At 36.9% G+C, this 11,330-nt stretch overlaps 1 protein-coding gene across 1 annotated transcript in view; it reads right to left on the minus strand.

Annotated features, from left to right (window-relative positions):
* The window catches only part of LOC144976300 (uncharacterized), an 11,692-nt gene extending 683 nt beyond the window's left edge, over window positions 1–11,009 (minus strand). Inside the window, exons 1-5 of the mRNA XM_078920491.1 lie at window positions 10,345–11,009; window positions 9,066–9,311; window positions 6,759–6,890; window positions 5,867–6,093; window positions 1–1,255 (exon numbers count right to left, since the gene is read on the minus strand). The exon at window positions 1–1,255 is cut by the window's left edge and continues 683 nt beyond it. Coding sequence (XP_078776617.1) covers window positions 1–1,255; window positions 5,867–6,093; window positions 6,759–6,890; window positions 9,066–9,311; window positions 10,345–10,456 — 1,972 coding nt within the window. The 5' untranslated portion in view covers window positions 10,457–11,009. The remainder of the gene's footprint in view (window positions 1,256–5,866; window positions 6,094–6,758; window positions 6,891–9,065; window positions 9,312–10,344) is intronic.
* Between the last annotated feature and the right edge of the window lie 321 nt (window positions 11,010–11,330).

Genomic DNA, 11,330 nt, shown 5'->3' on the forward strand with positions numbered 1-11,330 from the left:
TACCGGATGCAGTTCCGGGCAAATTTATGGTACTGATATGAGTCTGTGGGTGAACGGTGGTATCCGTTGTCGGCCAACTTTCAACAACAGTTTCAATGTTATCGTCATCAGTACGAGCCTCAGCAGCTGAAGTCCTGCTGTCCCTTTTTGCTCTACTTGGAGCTTTTGGTGGTGAGGTCAAAACACTAATATGAGTCGGTGTCTGGATTCTTCCGTCCACCGTGTCGGAACCCGGGGTTTCAACAAATGTCTCAATGTTGACACTGTCGTTGTCATCACTTCCGGCTGCGTTGACTTCAGGGCGATGTACAACCGCACTCGTCATTGTTCGAGGTTGTATTTTCAAAGCGGATACTTCAGATTTATTGGGGGTTTCACTCATTTCTTTTCGTCTCTCCATCAACTGGTTTAAAGCTTCTGCAGATCGAACAGAGGTCCGTGCTGGGGGTCCATTATAAACAGGCATCCCATAATTTCTATCAAGTGTGGAAGTTGACTGTGCTTTGTTTAATATTTGATCACGATTATTCGGTTCTTGCGCATGCGTTACATGTATTTCCGGAACATCCGCTGTATCCACTAGTCGTCTCTCATCAATATAAAGATCTTCAGTCATTTGCTCTCGTCCAGGGACTTCCTTGGAATCTTTATAACCCTTGTTAACGACTCCATACTCCGCTGTGGGTTTTCCACGCTGAGAGTTTCCACCATTCTCTTTGTCGGATGTCGTTTTGAGTTCGCCCATAAACTTTCTCTTCTTTTTCTTCTTTCTTGCATCTGTCATATCAAGGCTAGACCGCCGTCCTTGTTTACCCAAGCTATTTGATTGTGAGGCGGAAGAATCGCTGAAATATCCGTCTTTGTCGAAATAAAATGGAGGCCGCAATTCACCGGAAGGTCTTTTTCTTACGGATGACGTCAGCATTACGTCACTTTTGCCTCTTGAAATCTTGCTAGGCTTGGATTTGATGGAAGATCGAGTCTTCTCGCCCAGATTCGATCCTAATATAACCCCGTCTCTATTCAAGGTGCTATACGGTGAACTCATTGGAGTGCCCGTGGCCACGAATGGCACGTAGCCAAGCGGGTGTGCTTTGGTTCCCGTGAAGGCAATGGTTCGAATACCTGGGTATCGCGCAACGCTGCTGCCGTGACTCAGAAGGCTGGGTTGTTTTTTAAGAATGGAGGACTTTCCGTTGGACACTAAGGACAACTGGGATTTATCGTCTAGGTTGGCGAACAGGATGTGGGCAACCTGGGGGTGGGAGAGAAGATGACGTTAAATAATATAAAAAGAGATACAGTTTTATCGTTATCAATTTCCCGCAAACAGCGATATATTTTTGAATTTCTTTCCCACTATGTCTTTTTAAAAAATCCACTCTCTTGCATCTATCTATCTATCTATCTATCTATCTATCTATCTATCTATCTATCTATCTATCTATCTATCTATCTATCTATCTATCTATCTATCTATCTATCTATCTATTTATCTATCTATCTATCTATCTATCTATCTATCTATCTATCTATCTATCTACATATCTTTCTATCTATCTATCTATCTATCTATCTATCTATCTATCTATCTATCTATCTATCTATCTATCTATCTATCTATCCATCTATCTATCTATCTATCCATCTATCTATCTATCTATCTATCTACCCCTTCCCCATCTCTCATCCACGTTTCTTATCTCTGCAACTACCTCTACCTTATCTTCCTTTTATTATTTATTAACATAGAATCACATTTTACCAAACAACAAACTTGAGCATCTGCACAGCACAATATCCACTAAACGTGGTCAAAGCACTTTTACATGGGGTCCCAAGCCAATAGCAGCACATAACATGTAGGATGAGACATGACGCCTGTTAGACGATATTACATTTGTTTGTCTTACAGAGACAACGCCACTAACGGCCAGGTACTCATTTCACACACGATTACAGGAAGAGCATGTAAGTAAAGAGCTTTTTTCAAGGATAACTATGCACCGCTCAGAGCGTGACTCGAACCCTAAACCTTTCGGCCCGACCGAAGGCGAGTATCATTAGATCACATAGTCATTTTAGCTATAGGAACATAATCTTACTGTAATAGGGTTCAACAGTCGTGACGTCACTTCCCTCGTAATGACGCAAAGTAACTTAGTACCTGGTTCTAAATTATCGGAACAATGGCGGACGCCCTTATGAAGTACTTCTCCGACGAACATAAAAGTGTATCCAGAGGACAAAAACATTATAAATCTGATCATGTTTTGACATTTATACATTCTGATCACAAGACATGTGAAAACGTTCTAGCCAGCATGAAGAATAAAAAGTACCAATATTCTTTGTTTAAAACCAAGCTGCTGGTTGCTGGGCGGACGTGACATCAGACTATTGAATCCTATTAATTGATACACACATAATTTTTTAATTCCCACACTTACTTCAGAAGGCGGGTCTCTCAAAACAATACACACATTTATTTACCAGCGATATTGGAAGTCCACAATCTCATGCCAGGAGCCCAGGCTTATATAAACTATAATATTGGGGCGATACCAATGTTCACCAAGCATCATTCTGAAAGTCTCAATAGTGATGAGCAGGAAAAAAAAAAGATAAAGGGTTGCATGCTCCAAGCAGGAAGCCAACAGAGATAGTGACGGAAGCGAGCATGCTTGAGTGCAAAAAGCAATAAACAAAAAATGAATCTAACAGTTAAAAAATAAATAAATAAATAAAGGAATCAAATAACAAATACAGAACGTTTCGTGCTCAAAACCATTCATCGGCCAATAACAAAAAAACTGACCGAGGATGGGTTTTGAGCCCGAAACGTTACGTGTTTATTGATTTGCTCCTCTTGGAACCTGTTATATACATTTTTATACAATTCTTTTGACAGCCCACAAATTCTAGCAGCTTAGTAATCACTTGTACTTAATTGCATAAAGTTTTAAATAAAAATATTACAATTGATTCTCGTTTGACGGGCTGCAAGAGAACCTAAAGTACATCGATCAACGTGCACATTTTTGCAGGTCTGATAATCGAGCTCAAGTATGGGCTTGGTTTAACATTGTTATTATGTATGGACACTAGTTTGATTTTAAGAAAAAAAAGTGAATTTCCATTACAACGATGGGCCCATAACAATTTGGAGTATCAGACCTGCGATTAAGTACACATTGACTTCGATATGAACAATTGAGACATTCTATAGATTAAATGCTTGAAATGTGACTCTTAATACATGTAGATCTTTTTTAAAGCTCCAATTTTTTTGCCACACATGTTGCGAGTTAAAGAAGAAAAAAAAGGCTACCTGTATTTTTTTTTCTTGCCTAACAGAAACATACCCTAAGCGTTATTTTGTTCAGTAAAGTCGCGAAGTTGTTGTTATTTTTTTATTCTCTATTGTCTTCTGGCACTTTTCTATTCATTTCATTCCTTGTTATGAACATAAATGCCTGCTCCGTTTAATTTTCTGAATAACATTTTGAAAGAGGTTTTTTGTAATCTATTTCCTTCCTTGGCGTGACTTAGCAGAATTTGAGTCTCCTTCTCACGTTGAAATACATTCAGAAATGAATACGTAAAACCTACAAAATAAAATAACATCAATATCAAAATGTCATATAATTTATATGAGACAATATTTTTATTTATTTTCTTTGTTTGTATTCAAGAAAAGTAAAAAAAAAATTGTCCATACAACAAAAGTAGGAGTTGACCAAAAGAAAAAAAAATATTACAGTCAACCCCCACTTAAAAAAACCGCAGACACAAACAAAAACAAAATAAAAACAAAACAAAACAAAAAAAAAAAAAAAAACATAACAAAAAACAGACAAAACGAAATCTATCAAAACGTAAAAATATATCAATTAAAGCATCAAAATAACCGATGTGATACATGATGAATAGGCAATACGGATGAAATGCAAAATATAAAATAAAACATATAGCTTTCTGATATAAAAGTATTCAATATTATATAAACGGATTGGATCAAATAATGATTATAAAATTAGCAAATCTCATTGAAATATCACGAGTTTCATTTTACCATCATAATATTGCACTAATCATTCAATTATTGCACGTTTTATTATAATACAAACACAACACAACATTCATATAAACCAGGAAAAATTGAGCATGCATCACTTTTCACAAGGTCATAGCATAGCCGTCGTAAACTTATAGCCTGACACTAGAACGCTCTATGACTTTTAGTTTGACGTCATTTTTTTGAGGTTTGTGCAGCGTCAAGTGAGTTGTCGTTAGTAGATCTCAAGGAAACAAGAGATTCCATTGGTTGAACTGTTGAATTCAACTCACGATTTGTTTTCTTTTGTGTCCCGAGACTTGTCTTTTGACGTCACTTTTTGGTCAGTGTCAGGCTATAAGTTTACGATGGCTATGGTCATAGTTATATGTAGGAACACAGCATTCTTTGCAAATGAAAAGATAAATTCCCAAAGCTTGAATATAGGAAAGGAAAACGAGTGACATTATAATATTGTGTTTAAAAATTAATAGCAAGACATTGATAGATCAATAGCAATGAAACAACAGCGACAACAGCAACAGTGATATCAACTGAAAAAAAACCCCCAAAAAACCCCAAAAAACCCCCAAAAAACCCCAAAAAACCCCCAACAACAACCCCCCCCCCCAAAACTCCCCATAAAACTAAAACAACCCAAACAAAAGAAAATTATAAACAAACTAACAGACAAACAACAACAAAACCAAATAACCCCCCCCCCCCAAAAGAAACAAAACAAAACAAACAAAACAAACAAACAAAAAAAAAATAAAAAATAAAAAAAGAAGACAAAATACAAAAAAGACACAAAGGATCCCCAAATAACAAACAAACAAAAAATCCCCTCCCCAAAACAACAACAATCAAAACGAGACAATAAACAAACAAACAACATTAAAAAAAGAAAAACCCAACCAACCCCCCCCCCCCCCCCCCCCAACAACAGTTAAGAAAAATATTTCACATCATATCTTTTCCATTCATCTATCAAATTGTATCTAATAAATCTTTCCAATCGATGGTACTTATTTGCAGGTCTGATAGTCTGATGGTCTCATTGTTGTTATAATGGAAATGTACTCTCAAACCAATGTAAAATATTATCCACTACAATAAAGTTAAATCAGACCCATAATAGGTTTCACCAATCGTGACGTCACTTCCCTCGTATTGACGCATAATAACTTGTTCTAAACTATCGGAACACTGGCGGACGCCATTATCTCCACGACCGCCCCTATGAAATACTTCTCCTACGAGCATAAAAGTGTATCCAAAGAAGAAAATCAGTATAAATTTGATCATGTTTTGACTTTTATACATTCTGATCACATGACATGTGAAAAAGTTCGAGCCATCATGAAGAATAAAGAGTACCGATTATCTATGTTTAGAACCAAGCTGCTGGTTGCTGGGCGGACGTGACATCAGACTATTGAATCCTATTGTGTCCTGTTATTCAGACCTGCAAATAGGTGCACCTAGAAGATTTCAATCAACGGGAGGCCTTCCGAAAGCTCCTACATCCCCAGTATTTTTTTTTTTTTTTTTTTAATAATGTTCTAGTAGGGGGTTTGGGAGGGGAAAACTTTTTTTTATAATGTTCTAGTAGGGGGTTTGGGGGGGGGGGGGGGGAGCTTAAAAAAAAAGTTCCCCCCTTTCAAACCCCCTACTAAAACATTATTAAAAAAACAAAGAATACTGGGGATGTAGGGGCTTTCGGAATCCCCCCCCCCCCCCCAATCAACACAACACGCCCCAGAAATATTCCACCCCCCCCCCCCCCCCCAGTGACTACCCCGATACCTTCTCCCGCCGTATCTTTCGTTGTCTCCGTATCATGAACACGGCAAGAAGCACGGCCAGAATGACCACGACCACGACGACGGCCACGATGATACCCACGACGGTTCCGTGTTTCAGCAGACAGATGTCGCTCTCGTCGCCACAGTTGTCGTACTCGTCGTTGCAGTAGAATTCCTGAGAGATGCAGTGGTCGTTGTCGCATTGGAAGTCACCGCCGACGCACGGAGCTGGACGAGATGAAAAGAGGAAACATTTTCTTTATGATGTCGCTTTAATAATAAAAATAAGATGTTGTGTTGGTTGTTGTTGATGTTGTTACTGTTGATATTGATGAAGATGATGATGATGATGATGATGATGACGATGATAACGATGATGAGGATGAGGATGATGATGATGACGATGATAACGATGATGAGGATGAGGATGATGATAATGCTGCTGATGACAATGACGATAAAAATGATGATAATGTTGATGATGCCGACGAGGATGATGATGATGATCATTATTATTATTATTATTATTATTATTATTATTATTATTATTATTATTATTACTGTTAAATTATTATTATTAAATTTTTATTATTATTATTATTATTATTATTATTATTATTATTATTATTATTATTACAATGACGACAACACTGATGATTATGCCGACCACGAAGAAAGTAATGATAATGGTTATGTAGTTGATGATGATGCCGATAACGCTGATACTGCTGCTGCTGCTGCTGTTGCTGATGATGATGATGATGATGATGATGATGATGATGATGATGATGATGATGATGATGATGATGATAATGATGATGATGATGATGAAAATGATGACGCTTTTAAAGGTCAAGCCGTCTATCTATACATTGATTACTGATTCTACTCACAAAAGGAAAAGGCCGTGAAAATCAGCTCCACTTGATCCAATAAATAATTTTCCTTATTTAACCAAACAGCCGCTTCGTTTGAATTGGTTATGAAAGCCTTGTCAGGAATATTGTCACTGTTACATAGTCTGTCTGAAATACAATGGAAGGAAGATGGAAATTATATGATAATAATAATAATAATAATAATAATAATAATAATAATAATAATAATAATAATAATAATAATAATAATAATAATAATAATAATAGAAATAATGATGATGATGATGATGATGATGATGATGATGATGATGATGATGATAATGATAATATATAATAATAATAATAATAATAATAATAATAATAATAATAATAATAATAATAATAATAATAATGATGATGATGATGATGATGATGATGATGATGATGATGATGATGATGATGATGATGATAATAATAATAATAAGGGAACACTTTTATACAGCGTAATGTTCATTAAACATACTCAAAGTGTTTTACAAGGGATCTCATAGCTAACAGTATCACTTAACATATTATTGGGCGAAACAAAACGCTTGGAAAGCACAATTACAATGTGTTTTGCCACAGAAACAACGTTGTTACCCTCCTGGTACTTATTTTACACGTGGATGAAAAGAGACTTGTTCAAGGACTCAACTGTGCGCCGTTCAAAGCGGGGCTCAAACCCAGAACCTTCCGATCCGAAGGCGAGAGTCATAAAACTAGATTGCATAGCTGCACTAAACAGAAAATGGCGATGCTATGTATGATTCTGTACAGAGAAGCAATTTTCTATGCTACAGTGCTAACTAATGAAGAAGTATTAGAGCAAGCTGAAACTAAAAGGTTATTAATTCGTACAATAAGAAAAAGATAAATGCAATTTTTAGGGAACCTATATCGACATAAATGTATTGAACATCTCGCTCTCACAGGAAAGATAGAGGTAAAAAGAGTAAAGGTAGACCAAGAAAAACATATTTGAATAGTTTGAACAGCTGGGTGACAAAGAAAGAGAAGAGTAATATTAGTTATCTGAGGTTATCTGATCAGAGAGATGAATGGCGTACCATGACCACCGATGTCTGGCACAGACTTGGTACTTGAAGAAGAAGACAATGCTTAAGTTTATTGGCTATAACAATGGTTTGTGCGGCTATTATGTGGTCTTGTGGTATGACACTCGCTTTCGGATCGGAAGGTCCTGGATTCGAGCCTCGCTCGGCGCATGGTTAAGTCCTTGGAAAAGGCTCTTTATTCATATTCTCTCACCGTACTCAGGTGTAAAATGAGTACCTGGTCGTTAACAGCGTTGTCTCTGTCCGAAAAATTGGAATATCGCCTAATAGGCGTCATTTCTCGTTCTCATGTTACTTGTTGCTGTTGGTCAGGGATCCTTTGTAAAGCGCTTTGAGCACGTTTAGTGGATATTGCGCTATACAAAAGCTCAATTTTTTTCAAGTTTATCTTCAAAAAAAAAATAATCTGGGGGGTTAAGGCATTGCACTGTGATCCGATTGACCCGGGTTCGAGCCCCGCTTCAGGCACTTTCGTTTTTTTCCTTGAGCAAGATTATTAACCCCCAATTTGCTCACTTAGACAACATGGGTGATTCCTGTTGACATCAGACATCTTGTTTGATGAGTTATCTATATTCCTTCGTGGAATGCCTTGGCGACGATATCTTATGATGTCGTGGCGGAAAAGGCATTATTTTTTTTTAAATCTTCAAAAAGGTTAATGAATAAGAGTATTTTAACTATTAAAGATTCTGCTTGTATCGTAACATTTATGTGACAATTTCTCTCTTGTTGGTAAATAAAGGCTTATGGGCAGCGTGACTCAGCTGTACGGTCTTTGCTTCGTACCCGAAAGGTACCGAGTTCGACTACCCGTCGCGCTGTGTGGCCTTGAGCAAATCACATAACCTTAGCTCACCTTACGGCGCTGCACTGCGGCTGACGCCCGAGTTATTCCAGTCTTCCCTTGGAATTTATCCAAGAGAAAAATTTTCCCTATGGGATGAATAAAGGGAATTTTTATTATTATTTAAGTCAAGTGTTAATTGTTTAAGGGTGTGGCCTAGAGCAAGTCACATAACCTTAGCTGACCTTGCGGCACTGCACTGCGGCTGACGCCTGAGTTATTCCAGTCTTCCCTTGGAATTTATCCTAGAGAAAAATGTCCCTTTAGTGATGAATAAAGGGAATTTATTTTTATTACTATTATTATTTTTGTCGTGTCCGACATGGAACATCGGTAAAGGTAAAGGTAATTTTTTATTATTTTTAAAAATTATTTTACCTGTGATTGGGAATTGGCGCTTGTGGTCTTCATAGAGACGCAGGAAATTACTGAGGCAGCCAACGGGGGTCTCAATGTCAAAGGAATGGAACTTGAAGGTCAGGCGTTTGTTCACTGGCGCGGTGATCATCATGTAACAGCTTGGATAAATAGGGTTTTGACCAGGCCTGTGGAGCATGATGCGCCCACTCTTGACGTTGGCCATAGTCATGTCCAGTGTCCGTGAACAGTAGTCATCGAGATAGTCTGGAAAAAAAGTACGTTTAGCAGGACAAAGTATAGATAGCATGCGCTTGGCTAAGAAGCTCACAACATTAAAAGGGTATTACGACAAAGATAGAAAGTTACTGGAATTGGGATAGATATTTCATAAAAGCGAAAACAGAGGGAATGATCGGTGATTAGATATCTAGAGTCATGAAAGTGAAAAGGGGTGTCACACAAGGTAGCGTTTATGGCTCGTTCCTTTTATACCATGTTATGTATGATCTGCCGATACTGTCAATTCGTCTAGTAAAATGTATGCTGAAAACAGAGCTTTATACAATTGTCAAAATAATCATAAAATGGCAAAAATGCTTTGATGCATATCCAAATGTAAGGTTCAAAATATTGAAGTGTGTATTCTTTGCACCACTAACACATACATGAGTGAGGAAAAGAATCATATTTTGTCAATTTTAGAAACAGCGGGAAGTTAGGGTGGTCCATCAATGCTTTTTCAACTCTTATTAATAATATTATGGGTAAAGCTCCCCCACCCCCTCTCCTCCCATCCCGCATAAAAAAAAACAAAATAAAAAACCAAACAACAAAACAGAAACAAAACAAAAACAAAACGACAACAAAAACCCTCACAAAAACACACAAAAAAGCAAATAAAAACAAAATAAAACAGACAAAAATAAACAAACAAAAAACAAAAACAAAACCAAAACAAATCAAACAAGCGAACAAAACAACTGCAACAGCAACAATCTATCACACACACACAGACACACACACAAACAACTTATCAACACTAAATCAAAAACTACTGCCGATCTGTACGACGTGGTAATTAACAACAAGCAAATTCTTCATCCGTGCTTGATGGAGGATTCCATAGAAATTCTTTGTTTGTTTGTTGTGGATTGTTATTTAAAAGGAAAAGTTTAACTAAACGATAAATTGAGTCAACTAATAATCACCGACGAACAAAAGTCCCTATCATTGCTTAACATCATTAAACATTTCTAATGAATTTTGACCGTTCACTTATTCTACAATTTCTACTCACATGTTGGTATTGTCTGTGCTAAGGCGGAGTGATATCCTAGTAAAGATAAGGCGGTGACAAAGGCTGTCACACCATGTAAGAAGGTCTTCTGCTCACACATCCACCCCATCATGGCTGATTCGTTAGAAAACTTATCTAACACTTTTCTATAGAATTCATAACAACGAGATAGTTCACATACAACTCCAAAATCATCGAATAATCACAAACCGTTTAATAACATTGTTATAGGCAAGTCAATCGATGCCCCTTAATATCAAAAATAACTTTAGATTATTTTTAAAATTGAGGAATTATATTTCAAAGTGCGTCGATATCCTTTGACGAGTAAGATGATGTAGGGCTACCTTTGGAGACACAATCGGATGTTCGGGAAAAGTGATGTACTGACTATAAACAATCTTTTCCATGTGAGAATGTCAATATTTTTCTTGGAATAATTTGAGTCATTAAGATTTCAAAAATGGACCAAATTCATTCATTAATTGATTCAACACAACAACAGCTCCAATCATTTTTTAAAAATTTGATTCATTTGAAAACGTGTGACGTTGACGAAGTCGAACCAGACTCAATCACAGGTAGATTTTTTTCTAATGAAGATGTTGACATGGGAGTGACAGACATCGCGTTACAACAGGTAGACAGGTCGTTGAGCCTCTCCCATTCCCCCCCCCCCTCCTCCCCCGCCAACCCCCAAGACCCCCTCCCCCCCCCACCAACTCCCCCTCCCCCAGTGATGCCATACTCTGAAAAAACACGTATTTATTATCAATTTTAGCCAGAAAACTCGTCCTACAAATTCTATCAATAGATTAAAATGATCCTCTTCTTGGTAGAAAAAAACAAAAACCAAAAAAAACAAAAAAACAAAACAAAACAAAACAAAAAAAACAACAACAAAAAAAAAAAACAAAAAAAAAAAAACAACAACAAAAAACAAACAAACCTAAAACAAACCAAAAACAAAAAACAAAAAAAAAAAA

This window comes from Berghia stephanieae, chromosome 7 (assembly GCF_034508935.2).
Source record: "Berghia stephanieae isolate SIO BIC M18660-M18661 chromosome 7, UCSD_Bste_1.3, whole genome shotgun sequence".
Lineage (NCBI taxonomy): Eukaryota > Metazoa > Mollusca > Gastropoda > Nudibranchia > Aeolidiidae > Berghia > Berghia stephanieae.